Raw genomic sequence first — 18,702 nt, 5'->3', positions numbered from 1 at the left:
CGTGAGGATAAGCGGCTAAGAAAATGGATGGATGGATGGATGGGTTATACAGAATAGGTTTTTAGAAGGGTGTACCTCACCACTCGGCTCAAGATGGGCGGGAAAAATTTCATACCAGCAAAAAAATGAAATAATAATTTAACAGCTGTATGTATGTACAACATGTTTTAATAATTAAACCTAAATGTTAAACATAACTCAGCAGTAAAAAAAAGGAACTTTTGAAATATTTAAAAGAAATGAATTTTGTAAAAAAAAAAAAAAAAAAACAAATTTCTGAGTTTGTTTCTTTTCTCTTTGTCTGTTTCCCTTTTTCGTGCTCGGCCACGCCCCCCTCCGCCCCCTTACGCTAATGAGGCCGCGCCGCGATTGGCTGGGCCCTCGGAGGCAGCCGCTCCCTCCCCCGGCCGGGCGTCCGTCCGTCCGTCCGTCCGTCCCTCCCCCTCCCCATCCCCTTCCCGAACCTCCGGAGGTCTTTTCAGTGTGCGAGCGTCTCTCTCGCTGGAAGACAGACGCCTTGCTTCCTTCCTTCCTTCTTTCCTTCATTCCTTCTTACTTTCTCTCCCTCCCTCCTTCTTTGCATCTTTTCATCCTCCCATCTCGCTCCCGGCGCATTCCTCGCCGTTTTTCCTTGCGGCGGCGACCGAGTCGAATGAAGGCTGCCGTCGTCTCGTGCACACATGGATGCTCACGCGTGGATTTGTCCTCCGGGATCGAAGTTCCTAAAGCGCGCGGATTAATCTGGAACTCAATCTTGTTGGCGTGAAGAAACTTTTTATTTTTATTTTTGGGGAAATTTTCACGGTCGCGATGGAGTTGCAGAGCGCCACCAGTACTTTCTCGGCTCCCCTGTCTCCCACGCTGGACTACGCCGGACCGCTTTACGCGTCCTCGCCTTCGGGGGCGCCTCCCCGCGGCCGCAGCCCCAGCCGGAGCCCCGTGCGGGGTTCCAGCCCGGGGCCCGGCGGCGGCGGCGGCGGCGGCTTCCCGGGCCAGGCTGCGTTCAACTACAACCAGCTGGAAGGCCGCTTCAAACAGCTGCAAGGTAAGATGGATGCACATGTTTGCAATCTTTTGGGAATATCAACGACGAGGAGGAGGAGGAGAGGAGGGGAAGTTTGCCAGCAGCTTTTCTTCTTCTGCACTGATGGAAGCGTTTGGGTTCTCGCTTTTGTTTGCTTTTGATATGAAAATGAACAAGCAGTCGACTTCGAAAGTCGTGCGTCGCAACGCTTGTCGCCCGGGGAATCTCAATTTCCCATCGTCACCGAATCACGACTTGCTTTGACGGAAGAGAAGAACGATTCAGAAAATGGATTCCTAAAAAAAAAAAAAAAAAAAAAAAAGCCCTGGGAAACATATCACATTTAATGTCAAAATTGCACAAAAATTACGGCCCAAAAATGTCAGAGGTCGTTTCTTTCGGAAAAGTCGGAACGTTCTCACACAAACTTGTCAAAATGTCAAATTTTTGGGATACACTTTAAATACATTTTTTTTTTCAATCAGAAGACGTTGTTGTCGGTCACCAGTAACACAAACACAGTCGTGAAGTCACCATTACAGTCAAAGTATTTGTACGGAAAACACTTGAAAAATGAAAAATATGTCATGAAAAACCGTAAGTACGGCGCTGTTAGTTCTTTCTTTCCTTCCTTCCTTCCTTCCTTGCTCTCTCCCTTCCTTCCTTCCTTCCTCTTTCTCTCTCTCTCCCTTCCTTCCTTCCTCTCTCCGGTCTCCCTTCCTTTCTTCTTCCTTCCCTTCCTCTCCTCTCTGATCCTTCCTCCCTTCTCTTCCTTGGCTTCCCTTCAGGTTCTTTCCTTTCGTGAAGCTCTTGCTTCCTTCTCATTCCTTCGTCCCCTCTCTCTCTGCTCTCTCCTTTCCTTCCCTCGTCTCCCTCCTCCCCCCGCCGGACTTTCCCTTCCTTCCCTTTTCCATCTAGAGGAGACCCGCCGTACCTGCGGAGGGAAGAGTTGCGCGCCCTTCCTTCCTTGCCTTCTCTCTCCTCTCGCTCGTCGGGCTGGCCCTTCCTTCCGCGAGGAGATCCGTCCTTCACGATCCTCGTCTCCCTTCCTTCTTCTTTCTTCCTTCCTTCTCTCTCTCTCTCCTTCCTTCCTTCTCCTTCCTCTCGGTCTCTCTTATCCTTTCTGTCCTTCCGTTCCTCTCCCTCTTCCTTCCTTCCTTCTTCCCTCACTCTCCTCTCTCTCTCTCTCTCTCTTCCTTCCTTCCTTCTCTCTCGTCCCACCCTGCTCCTTCCTTCTCTCTCTCGCTCTCTTCTCCGCTCTCTCTCTCTCTCTCTCTCTCCCTTCCTTTCTTCCTTCCTTCCTTACTCCCTCTCTTCCTGCCCTTCCTTCCTTCCTTCCTTCCTTCCCTCTTCTTTTTCTTTCCTCTCTCTCTCTCTCATCTCTCCCTCCCTCCTCTCTCCTTCCTTCCTTCCTTCCTTCCTCTTCCTTCCTCCTTCCTTCCGCCGCTCTGGTGGTCCCAACCAAGCTGTTAATGGCGGGGAGGGGCGTGTCTCCCGCGATCAGCCAACCCCGTCGCGGTCCTGGCCTTGGGTCCTCCCCCTCGCGGTCTCCTCGTTTTCCTCTTTTGCTGTATTTAGAGATGAGACGCAAAGACGGAGGCCGAAGAGGTGTCATCCTCCCCCCAAAAAAACGTCTCCGAGATCTTGAAGTGCGCAAAGTGTCACTCCGATGTAGAAAAAAAAAAAAAAAAAAGGAATTTTTAATGACAGTGTAGAATGGAACCCACTTTATCATCACTGAAGCATTTCAGACCCGCCCGCAATTGTTAGCATAGTTGTTAGCAAAGTCATTTTTAACTTATTGTCACAATAGAAATAAAAGAAAGACCAACGTGCTTGCTAAAAATGCCGAATCATAGCAAATGATGTCTTCTTCAGTTTTATTCTCTTGTTTCCTGAAAAATGTAAATATGTTTTAGGCAATTATGATATGAAGCTAAAAACGTTTTTAACGTCATTAAGCAGATTTGTCCTCATTAAAACCGATTGAAACTCATTAAAAGATGCTTTTGAAAGTATTCTTTTGTATTCGTTCACAGATTTTCAGTCAAGAAATCGGTGAAGGAACCGAAACGCTCGCTTGCAGTTCTTCCAAAAGTGTAATTGTTAACTCCCACTTTCAAGTTTACCGAAAAAGTAAAACATGCAACGAAAGACTATTAAACATGACCAGAATGTTGAAAATGGCTGACTTCATGTCCAGTTTCAAGCACGGGTCGTTCAGATGTTCTTAGCGTCCTCCCAATTTCATGTCGATTTGGTGAAACCGCTGTGAGGGGTTGAATTTTTCTGATGGGTACATTTCGGAAGTTGCGCAAAGACGAGAAAACTTTGGACAGTCCTTCTTGGACTCGGTATCGAAGTTGTGCATCCAGGAACGTTTATTTATTCGTTGCCATTCCTGTCAGGATGGCACCAATGGAGCAGCCCGAGCGGCCGGGGCCCCTCCCGTCTGCGAGTTGTTCTCCTCCGTGAACCGGGAAGTCACAGACCAATCGAAAACAAAGCCTCGTTTCTTTCCCACTTTTCGGAAGCGTTCAGCGCGGGGGCCTCGTGTTTATGAACAGTCGCTACACTGTAGCGTTGCTAAAACGATCAGATCGATCCTCGTAGATTGTGGCCTTGCATCGCTTTGGATTTGAGACTAGCGCCGTTTTTGAGTAGAAGAGACCGATCAGGAGGTGAAACTTGTCCTTGGTTCTGCCGTGATTCAAAGGTTCCGAGATGCGGATGTGAGTCGCCGCAATTTTGTGGTCCGGCCCATTCAGGCGCGACCGCAGTGCGCAACACTCCTCAGGGTCAAAGGTTAGCTTTTCAAGTTAGCGTTTCACACCAGGGTGAGGTGTTCAAAGTAAGGTTTTGATCTTGGATTAGGGTGTTAAATCCAGGTTTCAAAGTTGGATTTCAAACATATTTTATTGACCGTTAGTGAAAAATGTTTTTTTTTGTTTTGTTCTGACTTTGCAACAACAAGAAGTTAGCATAGTTTTACTTGAACACGATATACATCGATAGCATTGTTTGAAACGATTTGTTGGTAAGACGGTGGAAAAAATCAGAATGTGCCCCAAGATCTGAATTCGAGATACGAATTTAATAGACCCCATAAAACGGCAATTTTTGCCTTTTGCGTTTTTTTTTTTGTGTGTGTATTTACTGTACTTAAACCATAGAGTAAGGACAGAATTGAACAATAAAATGATTTTTGATGCATTCAATCAATGCGCATTGTGATACTCATTTTGTTGTTTGCGTCTTGGCCGGCTGAGCGAAGTAGAAAGTACATTTTGTATGTATTTCGCGCTTGAGTTGCATTCACTGCCTGTGGGACTCTCCGCTTCTACGCATAAGTTAGAGTAACCCTAGTCACAGGGATTCTGTGCCCTTTTGTTTGATCCTGTCCTGTTGAGTTTGTTAGTTTGCCCCATGTTCATCGGACCTTGCTGCGTGTCTTTTCGATCCCGCCTAGCCTAGCATTTCTGTGCCTCAGCCTTGCCGGATTGCCTTGTCACATTGAACATTATGCCTCTGCCTCGAAGTCCTGCATTTGGGCCCACCCCCGCGCCGGACGTTCGTGACGCAAGTGGGGTTCATATAATCCTTCTTTGCAGAGGATAAAGAATATATAGTACATGAGTGCATACTGTTATGTTGTTTGTGGGCGTGTTGCTGCACCGTTTGTGTTCAAATCTTCTTCTTTTCCTTTCGGCTTGTCCCGTTAGGGGTCGCCACAGCATAATCGTTTAAATTGTTTTGACTCAAAGATGCTAATCACTGCCACTGTTAACTTTAGCCTTAGGCTAGCGGACCAGAGGCTAACCGGTTGTTTTAAATGCACGGCGTGTAATTGGGTTTATTTTCATATTTAGTTTGACGGTAAAACGTCAACTGAGAGCGGCAATAAACATTTTGAAGCTCGTTTTATTTGGAGAAGGTTTAATATTTAATCCGTTACTGCCGTCATAAAGCGCTAGTGTGTTCATTTAAGAAAAAACATTAGCGTGTATCTGCAAAAATCACATCCGATCCCTTGCACCTCACTGAATCTGGAATATTTAAATATATTTTGAAAAATCTGTTCAGTGGAAGTTGATGAAAGAAAATTTCAAGTGCTTGTACGTTTTTAGGAGAATAGATCACGTCTCAGAAATCGTTTGCTTTCGATGCAAAAGGCGCACAAATTGTTTACAGCCGGAAATTATGAAAGTCAAATCACGAGATTGGGAACATTTTTGCCCTCAAAACAAAAACAAAAACAAAACGTGGTAGCCTGCAAGTTTGTCAATGCCGGGCATTGAAGGGGGACGAGTTCGGGGGTCCGCCGGTCACATGAGCTTCCGCGAAACGAGGCCGCGACGACGACGCGTTGCCGATCTTCTCGCCGCTCAACTCCTCGCGCGGCAGAACGGCGCCATTGTCGGACGTCGGCCGCCAAGGAGGAAGCGGCGGAGGGCGGCAACGCCGTCTGGCTCAAACCGTGAACCGTGAAAGGGGGTCTTTGATGGAAGTCGCCCACCGAGCACGCTCCTCGCTGAGCGCAGGGGGAGGGGCTTAGGGCAAACGGCAGAAAGCGAAAGTTTACGAGCGTGCGTCACGTTCTGCTGTCCAGATGTTTTTGCGTCGTTTTCGGTTGCAGTGTGAAGATCACAAACAGTACAAATTGGTGTTTGTTTCAAACGGTGTTGGCGCGCTCCCACCCGTACGCGGTGATGAAAATGAAAAACTTTTCAGGCTTGTCAATCTTTCCAGTATGTGCTTCGAATTTGGTACCGATTTAGAACAAAATTCATCCAAAATGAGCCTCAAATGGTTGCGTCAAAGCAAAATGGCTGACTGGCCAAATTCCATTTTTCCAAGTCGAAGAGGCTGAGTGCTGATTTTTTAAATTTTTCTGATGTAATTCATGTTTTTTTTTTTTTTTGCACGTAGGAAAAAAAGGTTCTTAAAATTACTAACATATTATCATTTTCCAAGATTTTTATTTTAGCGCGCGAGCTATAATGAAGCCAAGCCAAAGAGAAGTGGCGTTCCTCAAGTCTCAATGCCAAGTCCCAAGTGTTTTACGCCAGACCCGTAAATAAGTGCATCAATAAGGGACAAAATTACTTTTGAGGTGCTGAATTTTCAAAAGTGACTTTCTGAGTGTTTGTGCAGCATCTGCTGGTTTGCTGACTTCCAAGATTTTTATTTAGCGCGCGAGCTAAAATGAAGCCAAGCCAAAGAGAGGTGGCGTTCCTCAAGTCTCAATGCCAAGTCCCAAGTATTTTACGGCAGACCCGTAAATAAGTGCATCAATAAGGGACAAAATTACTTATCGGGTGCTGAATTTTCAAAAGTGAGTTTCTGAGTGTCTCTGCGGCATCTGCTGGTTTGCTAACTAGCATGAATAATTGAAGGGGCTGCTAAATGCTGCAAAAGCCATTGGCTGCCGCCGACGCGATGTCACAGATGTCAGGCTGCCTGAGTGACAACATGACACCGCGATTGACTGAGGCCTCCGGTTGCGGCACGCGGGCTTTTTTTTTCGTAACCTTTTCCTCGTCGTTCTCCATGTGATGCTGAATTCGCCGTCCATACCGAGACCTCATTGACGCAAATTTGCGCCTCGTGACGGTACAATAACACCGACTTGTTGCTTCGTTAGCGCATCAACGCTACGTTGAAAAGGTGCTTTGTGTGCTCTGTGCTCCGGAATGTCACATGCGCACACACGCACTTGGATGACATTTTTCATTTAAATAACTAACTTTAATAACATACAGTGCACCCCCGTTAGTTAACTTTATAAGTGACACATCAAACCAAAGAGAATGAAACATTAAAGTTTTAAACCTACCATCCGCTTATAAACATTTTCTGTGTACTTAATTGAACAATAATAAACAGTAGTACTGTATACTATGTATATTTTAATCCCTGTAATATGTGTGTAGATTATTTTTTATTTTTATTTTTTTACGGCTTTAATGTTTTAGACTAAGAAATGTTTATTTTACGTAACAAAAAAATGACAACATATATCGTAATTCCCGGCCTACAGAGCGCACGTGGTTACAAACCTCACCGAGTACATTTGTAAAGGAAATACCATTTGGTACGTACATACGCCGCAGCTGTGTAAAAGCCGCAAGTGCCCACATTGTAACCCACATTGAAACACGAGATATTTTCAAAGACGGTACATAGAAAGAGTTTAACGCTGCTAACGCTAGCGTTGGGTTAACTAGCGCTAATGCTAACAGGGCCGGTTAGGATAAAACTTACCAGTAAATATCACTGAGACGCGCCAGTAACACAACAGCAACACGCTAGCACAGCACTAACAGGGCCGGTAAAAGTCACTTCCTCGGCAAATACATTCCACCAGTCTCATTCTTACCTTTTCCGCGTGAGTGCCCCCCTTGCGGCCGTTAGGAAAAAAAAAAATGCACAAATTAGCCGCATCACCGCACAAACCGCAGGGTTGAAAGCGTGTGGGGAAAAAAAGTCGCGGCTTGTAGGCCGGAAATTACGGTACTTAAATTTGCAGATTTGGCAAAATATTTGCAATATGAATTATGAAGAATGATCAGAAATGGAGTGAATCCACAATTGGTGATCTGTGATATTTTGAGAGAACGCGATAAATGTCACAGAAGGACAAGACAATAGTCATATTTTGTGCTTGCGTTATATTGCTCAGTGTTTTCATCCAGTACAAAAATAATAAGGAACAAATTAAACTTGTATTGCAAGTCACTTTTGTATATTTAAATACTAAAATGTTCCACCAGTTCATTTTATTAGTCTGCTAGCTTTATGCTGACATATTGTGCGGGCCACACATGCGCTACGCTAAATTAGCATTGAGGTTATGTGTAGCCTCCAAGCTTTTAAATAACCGATACTTCCGCATACTTTGGCAGAATGCGATACTAGCGCGATCACCTGAAAAACTGTTGAGACCAAGTGGAGGCTCGCCGTACTAGAAATAAATTCACTTCCAGCCCGGCGTTGCGCAACGGTTAGCCGTGACTGGGCGTGACTAGCTTCCTTTCTACGCGGTGACATCACCGCGGCGAGGTCGAGTCGGGCGCGTCGGTTTTCATCCGACGCCCTCCGACGGAAGGCGGGTCGCCGCGGTAACCACGCGCACGCACTCCCGGCGTTGGGGCGGGCGGGGCTTGAAATTTGGACTCCCGATTGTCTCGCGGGACAGCAGGAATGTTGGAATGCTGGAAATGGAAGCGTGTGTTTTGCCGTGACCGCATGATGTGTGTGTGTGCGTGTTTGGACTGTGTCACGCGATCCGGTGCGAGTTTGAAACATGCAACAGACATACGAGTGCGGCTTAGTGGATCCAGATGTTGGACGCAACCTCCCTGGCCTCTCTCGTCGCGCCGGGACGTCGGACCGTGACGCGTGACCCACTTTACAACGCTAACATGTTAGCCGCTAGCTTCTAAAAAGACACTCGCGAGCTTCCAACCGTCTTGGGTCTGCTTCGCATAAAAGGATTTTTCAAATCTTAAAAGCATTTTTTTTTTTAAAATCTGGTAAACATCCCATACACAATGAAAACAAATCAGGCCTTTAACGGTCGGATTGTGCGTATTATGCTATGCTAATCTCGACACGTATGTAAAAATTGTGTTCTGCGGTCCATCTCGACATCTTGGATGATCTCACAAAAACGAAGATGGGCGGTGATGTTTTTGATAAACGTTGTTAGCTGCTTGCTAACTTTGAAGACATTGTTCACCGCTAGTTTCTTAAAAGCTTGTTGCTAGCCTCTACCAATTTGAGACATTCTAGAGAAACATTGACTCAGTTGGAAAACATTAGCTATTTGTCACGGGAACTATGAAAAGATTGGCTATTAGCATCTAAATAGTCCGACAAGGTTCAGTCACCAGACCACGAAACATGTCACAAAAGGATTTTTCAAATCTTAAAAGCATGTTTTAAAAATGTATCTGCTACACACCCCATACACGTTGAAAGCAAATCAGGCCTTTAACGGTCGGATTGTGCGTGGCATGCTATGCTAATCTCGACACGTACGTAAACATTGTGTTCTGCGGTCCATCTCGACATCTTGGACGATCTCACAAAAATGAAGATGGCCGGTAATTTTTTTGATACACGTTGTTAGCTGCTTGCTAACTTTGAAGACATCGTTCGCCGCTAGTTTTTTAAAAGCACGTTGTTAGCCTCTACTAGTTTGAGACATAGAAAAACATTGACTCAGTTGGAAAACATTAGCTACTTGTCACAGGAACTTTGAAAACATTAGCTGTTAGCATCTATAAAGTCCCACAAAGTTCATTCAGCAGACCACGAGACATGACACAAAAGGATTTTTCAAATCTTAAAAGCATGTTTTAAAAATGTATCTGCTACACACCCCATACACGTTGAAAACAAATCAGGCCTTTAACGGTCGGATTGTGCGTGGCATGCTATGCTAATATCGACACGTACGTAAACATTGTGTTCTGCGGTCCATCTCGACATCTTGGACGATCTCACAAAAATGAAGACGGCCGGTAATGTTTTTGATACACGTTGCTAGCTGCTTGCTAACTTTGAAGACATCGTTCGCTGCTAGTTTCTAGCGAAGCTCGCTAAGTTTCTTAAAAGCCCTTTACCAGTTTGAGACGTTCCGTAAAAACATTGACTCAGTTGGAAAACATTAGCTACTTGTCACAGGAACTTTGAAAACATTAGCAGTTAGCATCTAAAAGGTCCGACAAGGTTCAGTCACCAGACCACGAGACATGACACAGATAGCGAAGAAAGTGCTCAAACATTAGCAGAAGACATTTTAATTAAGGATGTGTGATACCACTTTTTTTTAAGACCAAAAGCAGTCTCAATAGTCCCTCTTGAGTACTGACAGATAACTTAGGGATCATTATGATGCATCCATACATTTTCTGAGCCGCTTATCCTTATCCGAGGACCGCGGGAGTGCTGGCGCCAATCCCAGCTGTCATCGGGCTGGAGGCGGGGTACACCCCGAACCGGTTGCCAGCCAATCGCAGTGAAAATGGAGACGGACAACAGTCAGACAGAATGTTGCATGTTTTTGGGATGTGAGAGGAAAACCGGAGTACCCGGAGAAAACCCACATAGGCACGAGGAGAACATGCAGACTCTACACAGGCGGGCCCGGGATTTGAACTCCGGTCCTGAGAACTGTGAGCCCAACGCTTTAACCAATTACACCGATGTGGCATTTTTGATACATTTTCAATTTCAGACATTGATAGATGAGGGTTTTTTTTTCTTTTAAAAAATGAGGATTAGCTTGTGTCAAACGCCACATAGTAGCGCCAACTACTGGCAAGGAGGACTTATGTGATGTAATTTTTTTATTTTTTGGGAGATTAGAGTTGTGATTATTTGTATTATTTTGTCGTAGTATTGGTGGTAAAGCGTTGGCCTCACGGTTCTGAGGTCCCGGACCCGCCTGTGTGTGGAGTTCGCATGTTCTCCCCGTTCCTGCGTGGGTTTTCCCCGGATGGGCTCTCCGGTTTCCTCCCACATCCCAAAATCATGCAACATTAATTGGACCCTCTAAATTGCCCATAGGTGTGATTGTGACTGTGTCTCGATGTGCCCTGCGATTGGCTGGCGACCAGTTCAGGGTGTACCCCGCCTCCTGCCCGTCGACAGCTGGGATAGGCTCCCGCACTCCCTGCGCCCCTCGTGAGGATAAGCGGATAAGAAAATGAGTGGATAATATTGGTGACTGGTATCATCAGCCGTCAATATAAAGATATCATAGGTTCTAAGTTTGCGGTCGCTTGTTTGTGTGTGTTTTTGCCCTCGCTGAGGAATGCGTGCGCAATCAAGACCTTGACATCCCATGATGCACCACAATTGTTCTTTCTGTTCGGGACTTGGAAGCCGGACGCATTGTGACCAACGCGCACCTCATGATCCTCTCCGTCAACGTCGTGTGTGTGTGTGTGTGTATGAATGAAATATATATTTACATGAAAGTCAGTTGATTGTGTTGTGTATTTTTCTGCGGCGACGGAGACGAAAAACCCAGGCCCCCTTGTCTGCTTTGTGCTGCGTTGGGTTGAGGTCACGTCATTGTCACGTCGTTCTCATTAGGGCTCTGCAGTTTTAATAATGATAATAATAATAGTAATGCTGGCAGCACGGTGGAGCAGCTGGAAAGCGTTGGCCTCACAGTTCTGAGGTCCCAGGTTTGATCCTGGACCCGCCTGGGTTTTCTCCACGCACTCCGGTTTCCCCCCACATCCCAAAAACATCCATCCATTTTCTTTGCCGCTTATCCTCATGAGGGTCGGGGAGCGTGCCGGAGCCTATCCCAGCGGTCAACGGTCAGGAGGCGGGGTACACCCTGAACTGGTCGCCAGCCAATCGTGGGGCAAATAGAGTCAAACAGCTGCACTCGCAATCACACCTAGGGGCAATTTAGAGTGTCCAATTAATGCTGCGTGTTTTTGGGATGTGGGAGGAAACTGGAGTGCCCACCCGGAGAAAAGCCACGCAGGGACGGAGAGAACAGGGCTCCGGGATCGAACCTGGTACCTCAGAACTGTGAGGCCAACGCTTTATCAGCTGATCCAGCGTGTTGCCTCCCCAAAAACATTCAACACGGGTGTTGTTGTTGTTGTTGTTTTTCTGGGTTCGATCCCGGCCCCGCCTGTGTGGTGTTTGCATGTTCTCTACGTGCCTTTGTGGCTTTTCGCCGGGCACTCCGGTTTCCTCCCACATCCCCAAAACATTCAACATTAATTGGACCCTCTAATTTGCCCCTAGGCGTGATTATGAGTACGTCTGTTGTCCGTCTCCATGTGCACTGCGATTGGCCGGCGACCAATTCGGGGTGTGCCCCGCCGCCTGACCGATGATAGCTGGGATCGGCTCTCGCGGTCCCGTGACCCTTGTGAGCATAAGCGGCTAAGAAAGTGGATGGATGGATGATTGTAACCTTCCTGTGATTATGAAAAGCCCAAATAAAAAAAAAATCCCGATTCAATTTCGATTCATCGCACAGCCCGAGACTTGAAATGGTCGCCAGCCGATTGCCGGCCCACGTAATAATCAGTGGATAAAAATATTCATTTTCAGTATTACAGCGTACGCTGTTGTTGTCATACCTCCGTTTGGGGGTCGAAATGTTGTCTTCGACCTTTGGCCTGCCGGAAAAAGCGACACAATGCTCGTCGTGTCCGTGAAGGTCTGACACGCACAAACAATGCGATAACACTTCCTTTTTTATATTTTTGACACACACACACACACGTCGGGCGTCATTTGGGAATGTGAAAACACGCCGAGCGCAAACAAGGACGCGCGCGTTGGGAAACAAAAGCCGTCGATTGTGAGATTGCGTGCGTGGGGCGAGAGAGAGCGAAAAGTGTATTTCTGGAGGTTTCCCTCGCACAGGAAGCCCCTCCCTCACGCGCACGCCGCGGAACAATGAGCGTCGGCGCGGAGGAAGCGAATTTGAAGTGACCCGGCGATCTGTGTGCAGACGAGCGCGAGGCCGTGCAGAAGAAGACCTTCACCAAGTGGGTCAACTCGCACCTGTCCAGGGTTTCCTGCCGCATCACCGACCTCTACGTCGACCTCCGCGACGGACGCATGCTCATCAAGCTGCTGGAGGTCCTCAGCGGGGAGAGGCTGGTCAGTACCCCCCCCCCCCCCCGCCCGCCCCCTTTTGAAAAGAACCGACCGATGGGCCGAACGCGTACAATATATCCATCCATTTTCTTCGCCGCTTATCCTCACGAGGGTCGCGGGGAGTGCCGGAGCCTATCCCAGCTGTCAACGGGCAGTGGGCGGGGTACACCCTGAACTGGTCGCCAGCCAATCGCAGGGCACATCGGGCAATTTAGGGTGTCCAATTAATGTCGCATGTTTTTGGGGATGTGGGATGAAACCGGAGAGCCCACCCGGAGAAAAGCCACGCGGGCACGGGGAGAACATGCAAACTCCACACAGGCGGGGTCGGGATTGAACCGGGGACCTCAGAACATACAATACATAGATTTAAAATCTAATCAATACAAAAAAAATGCCCCAATGAGTTTAAATGTGGATGTGAACTGTGGGACAAGACATATTGTCAAATTATTAAATCTTATTCTTAAGTGTATTTTGACTATATTCTTCAGTATTATTTTAATTTATATTTTGACTATATTTGTCAGTATTATTTTGACTTTTCAGCATCAAATGGATTCATTCTGCTTGACCTAAATTGAAAAAAAAACCATATTTTTCATGTACAGCGGTACATCAATTTTCGAACGTCTCACTTTTCGAACAAATCTTTTTCTAAACAAAAATTTCGAGACTTTTTTTTTTTTTTTTTTTACTTAAACCTGTACTCGAACACCCATAACAAAACCCGAAAATAGCAGAATGAATTCCATTTAGGACCAAAACGATCTCGAAATGTACTAAACCTTCATTCTTACCAAGCAATAATTTGATGAGATCAATGAATTATAAAATGTATTAAAAATGAATTAACGGCACGGGGGCTCAGCTGAGTGTTGGGCTCACAGTTCTGAGGTTCTGGGTTGGTTCAATCTCGGACCCGGCTGTGTGGAATTTGCATGTTGTCCCCGTGTCTGCGTGGCTTTTCTCCGGGTGGGCTCTCTGGTTTCATCCCACATCCCCAAAATATGGAACATTAATTGGACACACTAAATTGCCCCAAGGTGTGATTTTGAGTGCGGCTCTGACTGAATGTGGCCTGTGATTGGCTGTCGACCAGTTCAGGGTGTACCCCGCCCACTGCCCGTTGACAGCTGGGATAGGGTCCCGCACTCCCCGCGACCCTTGTGAGGATAAGCGGAAAAGAAAATGGACGGATGGATAAAAAAAATGCCCAAATGAGTTTGAATATGGATGGAAACAATGGCATAAAACATATTGTAAAATTATTACATCTTATTCCTAAGTGTATTTCGACTATAGTATTCAGAGGATTATTTCAATTTTCAATGTGGGTCACTGATGGCGTAGCGGTACACGCGCCTGCCTTTGTTGCGGGCAGCTTGGGATCGATTCCCGCTCAGTGATGGTGTCGACGTCTGCCCCGCGACCGACTGGCGACCGGTTCAGGGTGTCGTCCGCCTTTCCCCTGAAGCTAGCTGGGATAGGCTCCAGCTTTCCCGCGACCCTTGTGAGGATAAGCGGCTTGGATAATCACGACATGACATATTTTCAATGTATTTTAATTAAAATGAATGAATTATCTAGAAACCTTTATTCTTACCAAGCAATAATTTCATGAGATTAATCAATTAAAAAAATCTGTTCAATATGAATTCATACTTTTGACAATGTAAAGGTAGTTTAGTTTAACATCCTTCCACCAATGTCTTTTTTTTTTAATTCAAGATTTTGTAGAGATTGATCTCATTAAGTAGCTGATTGAGGGCTCAGAAGTTTGTGTACAGTCACCTTGGCAACAAGTGGGGACACCTACCGGATGCGCCGCCCCCGTCTGGTCGCTTCGGGCATTACGGGCCAGCGTTCTCGCTTTTGCCGTTTTTCGTCCCGTCCTTCACTCGCCGTTTCCCCGGCCCGCTGTTGCCACGGTGATGTCAGCGCCGCAAAACTTCCTCCCGGACGCGTCTTCGGGGCGGTTCCGTGTGGAGGGAAAGCAGCAGCTGCTTGCGATCCGGCCAAGGACGACGGAAATGGGGGCGGGGGGGGGGCGCGGGCATTCGAGTTCAACGAGGTCTCGAAACATTTCCTCAATATTTATTTGACCTCGGATTAGTTCTCAATAATTTGTAGCGAGATCCCTCGCAATGGTGACGCGAGACAAATGTGTCCGTCCGCCCTCAGCCCAAACCCACCAAAGGCCGCATGCGCATCCACTGCCTGGAGAACGTGGACAAGGCCCTGCAGTTCCTCAAGGAGCAGCGCGTCCACCTGGAGAATATGGGCTCGCACGACATCGTGGACGGCAACCACCGCCTCACGCTGGGGCTCATCTGGACCATCATCCTGCGCTTTCAGGTACATCCGAGAAACTCGCGCCTTTTGGGTTTCCGGGTTGGATCCGTTCCAGGAAGTCCCACTTCCCCGAAAAATCCCGACCAGTACGTCTCACGGGGGGTGTCGTGGGGGGCGTCGATCCCGTTTGTCCCTTCCAGGTACTGAAAAATATTGGACGGAAAATATCGAAAGAAATCCAAATGGGTCGGGCCGTAACATTGAACGAAATTAGTGCTTTTCTTGTAAAAGAGTATCGTTTTTTTTTTTTTTTTTTTTGATTGAATGCATATTTGTCCATGTATGTTTTGTCTTTTTTTCCTGAAATATTCAGAATTTTACACAATTGATGTTTCATTTAAAAATTGGCAATTTTTGAATTGTGTCATTATTATATTAGGAATTAGAAAAAAAATAAATAAACTTTGTGAACTCCTGATTTGAAAAAAGATTCCAAGAAACATAAAAATTATTATTTTTTTTTTTAGTTCTTGGTGTCATTTTTTTTTTCTTCGCTTTGACGACCGTCGCCTTCACGGTTGCGTTGGCCTCACAGTTCTGGAGTCCCGGGTTCAATTCCGTACCCGCCTCCGCGGAGGTTGCATGTTCTCCCCCTGCCTTGCGTAGGTTTTCTCCGGGCGGGCACTCCGGTTTCCTCCCACACCCCAAAAACATGCAACATTAATTGGACCCTCTAAATTGCCCCGAGGTCTGATTGTGAGTGCGATTGGTTGTTTGTCTCTTTGTGCCCTGCGATTGGCTGGCGACCAGTTCAGGGTGTACTCCGCCTCCTGCCCGTTGACAGCTGGGATAGGCTCCGGAACTCCCCGCGACCCTTGTGAGGATAAGCGGCTAAGGAAATGAACGGATGGATGGATGAAAAAAAATGCCCCAATGTGTTTGAATATAGATGTAAACTATGGCATAAAACATATTGTAAATTTATCAAGTCTTATTCTTAGGTGTATTTCGCCTTGACGTGCGTGCGTGTGTGTTTGCGTCAGATCCAAGACATCAGCGTGGAGACGGAGGACAACAAAGAGAAGAAGTCGGCCAAAGACGCTCTGCTGCTCTGGTGTCAGATGAAGACGGCCGGGTGAGTTCGCGGTTCCCGTCGGCCCGAGATTGGTCGCCGCCCCGAAATTGAGCGGAGTGAAAAAAGCGAGACAAATGTTTACAAATGTTACTGATTTACAAACAACCGATGAGAACGCCCGCGAGGAGCCACTGTGGGCCACAGCTCACGGCCAGACGCTCGCACGGAGACCGCAACCCAATCCCGTGTCGCCGAGCGCTCGCTGGGCCACGCCCCTTAAAGGCTTACATCCAACACTCCAATCATGCATTATGTCCACTCATTCCACTTTATCAAACCATTTGATGGGCGGCACGGCGGATCAGTCCTGAGGTCCCGGGTTCGATCCCGGATCCACCTGTGTGGAGTTTGCATGTTCTCCCCGTCCCTGTGTGGGTTTTTTTCCGGTTTTCCTCCCACATCCCACAAACATGCAACATTAATTGGACACTCGAAATTGCCCGTAGGTGCCATTGTGAGTCCGGCTGTTTGTCTCCACGCACCCTGCGATTGGCTGGCGACCAGTTCAAGGCGTACCCCGCCTCCTTCCCTTTGACAGCTGCGATGGGCTCCAGCGCTCCCCCCGACCCCTGTGAGGATAAGCGGCTAAGAAAATGGATGGATGGACATTCTTTTATTGTATTAATTAATAGGCCCCGAAAGGGATAGCATGGCCTGAACTGTAGACACTAAAAGACGGCGTGACAAAATGAAGCTCCTCCCCTCACTTGGACATAGTTCCTTGATGGCAAAAACAATATTGCACACAGCAACAGGTGATATAAATAAATACATAATGTCGGTTAAGCTAGAAAACAAAACGAATCGCCAACATGTTGCACGTTTGTACAATTCACTGCTATTTTTGTTTTTCAAAACGGCGTTCATTCTTTCCGGCGGCGCGTTCAAATCCCACTCGAAGGTCGTTGCGCATGTGACCTCTGTGTGTGCTTGTGGTCCAGGTACCCCAACGTCAACATCCACAACTTCTCCACCAGCTGGAGGGACGGAATGGCCTTCAACGCCATCATCCACAAACACAGGTGAGCGGCGGGTCGCCTTGCGCTTCGTACCCGGAGTTGTGGGTCATTTTCATATGTAATAATTCGATCAATATGGCAAAGGGAGGCGGGAATAACATCCAGATACTGCACATATAATATGCAAAGTTTGATTCCTCCTTTCTTTGCTCTCGTGCGGAAGTAGCCACGCAGTTTTCTAAACGTTAAGGACGATTTCCCATTTTTGGGCATCGCTAGTGAGGGCAATCCTTACCAAATGGCGGCAAGACTTAAGACCAAAAAAAGACAAAACAGCTCAATTTAAATCCTGTGAGATGTGTCGAAGTGCGTCACTGACTCCAAAAAAATAATTTAAGCATGACACTTGTGTCTTTAGATGTGCTACAGTAGCCACATATTCACAAAGAGCATTTGTTTTCGTGCGAATGCAAAATGGCCGCCTCCTCGCAGATCCCTCCGATGCATCGCAACACTGCTCCGAGCTTATGGAAGTAAACAAGCGCCACGAGCTCCTCTCCCAAGACCGAGCGAGGACGGACTTTATCGTGACTTAAGATGCGTTTGCGTTACTTTTCGCGGCAGGAGGACGTCGATCGCATTTATCCCCAAAAATGTCACGCGCGTCTTCGGGAAAAACAGGTCGCAAATCGTCAAACCTCAACGGTAAAGATGTGCTACTACTCAAAAGTTTGAAAGCAATTTTCATCTTTTGAATGGCAGTGTTCCGATCAGTCCAATTGATTTTCAATTCTGTCTTTCGGGTTATTATTGATATGCGAATGACCCATATGGACAAATGCGCACATCGGTACGGAAAACCACCCGAGCGATCTTTTCGACGTGAGGAGAAAATAAGGCAACGTTTTGAACGGTTTCCTGCCCCCTCCCGCCCCCCCCATTTCAGACCGGACTTGATCGACTTTGACAAGCTGAAGAAGTCCAACGCGCACTACAACCTGCAGAACGCCTTCAACTTGGCCGAGCAACACTTGGGCCTCACCAAGCTGCTGGACCCCGAAGGTCTGTTAGCACAGCCGCAAAAAAAAAAAAAACCAAAAGACATCTTCAATAATATTCAAAATCGTACAATCTTTCTTCCTGTTATCCACTTGACTTTGAGTTCTTAAAATTCATCTTCAACAAGGTCTGCTAAAATGTCTCCACACACTGTACGTACGTACTTTGGAGTTAGCACGTGGCTAACGCTAGCCGAGGCGTCAGCCTCCGCTGGATGTCGGAAAGGACGCGACGCCGTCCTCACTTTTGCTCGGTCTCCTTCTCCGCCGCCAGACATCAGCGTGGACCATCCCGACGAGAAGTCCATCATCACCTACGTGGTCACGTACTACCACTACTTCTCCAAGATGAAGGCGCTCAAGGTGGAGGGCAAGCGCATCGGCAAGGTTAGCCCGGGGACTGGCAAATTCCATTTTGGGGCCGCCTGCCCTACGCTCGTACGGCTGCTGTCGGACAATTACGTACAATTATGTACACTCGTCGGAATCATATCAACATCGCATCATTGCCTGAAATCCTTTTTTACCCTGACAGTGGCTAAATGGAGCGCAAAAAAAACATTTACCGTAGTTTCCGGCCTA

The 18,702-nt window shown here is 47.0% G+C and overlaps 1 protein-coding gene across 5 annotated transcripts in view; it reads left to right on the top strand.

Annotated features, from left to right (window-relative positions):
- Positions 1-18,702, top strand: part of sptbn1 (spectrin, beta, non-erythrocytic 1) — an 82,027-nt gene that overhangs the window by 27,813 nt on the left and 35,512 nt on the right. For 3 of the 5 annotated variants that reach the window (XM_061838002.1, XM_061838004.1, XM_061838005.1), the window contains 6 exons: positions 12,525-12,676; positions 14,858-15,031; positions 16,012-16,103; positions 17,045-17,125; positions 18,009-18,124; positions 18,395-18,507. In XM_061838002.1, coding sequence (XP_061693986.1) covers positions 12,525-12,676; positions 14,858-15,031; positions 16,012-16,103; positions 17,045-17,125; positions 18,009-18,124; positions 18,395-18,507 — 728 coding nt within the window. Of the gene's footprint in view, positions 1-474; positions 1,046-12,524; positions 12,677-14,857; positions 15,032-16,011; positions 16,104-17,044; positions 17,126-18,008; positions 18,125-18,394; positions 18,508-18,702 lie in introns of those variants that run through there. The other 2 variants (XM_061838003.1, XM_061838006.1) reach the window with 2 other exon arrangements.

This window comes from Syngnathoides biaculeatus, chromosome 12, assembly GCF_019802595.1.
Source record: "Syngnathoides biaculeatus isolate LvHL_M chromosome 12, ASM1980259v1, whole genome shotgun sequence".
Lineage (NCBI taxonomy): Eukaryota > Metazoa > Chordata > Actinopteri > Syngnathiformes > Syngnathidae > Syngnathoides > Syngnathoides biaculeatus.
The sequence above is the reverse complement of the archived record's forward strand: the minus strand, read 5'-3'. Positions and strand labels throughout refer to the sequence as shown.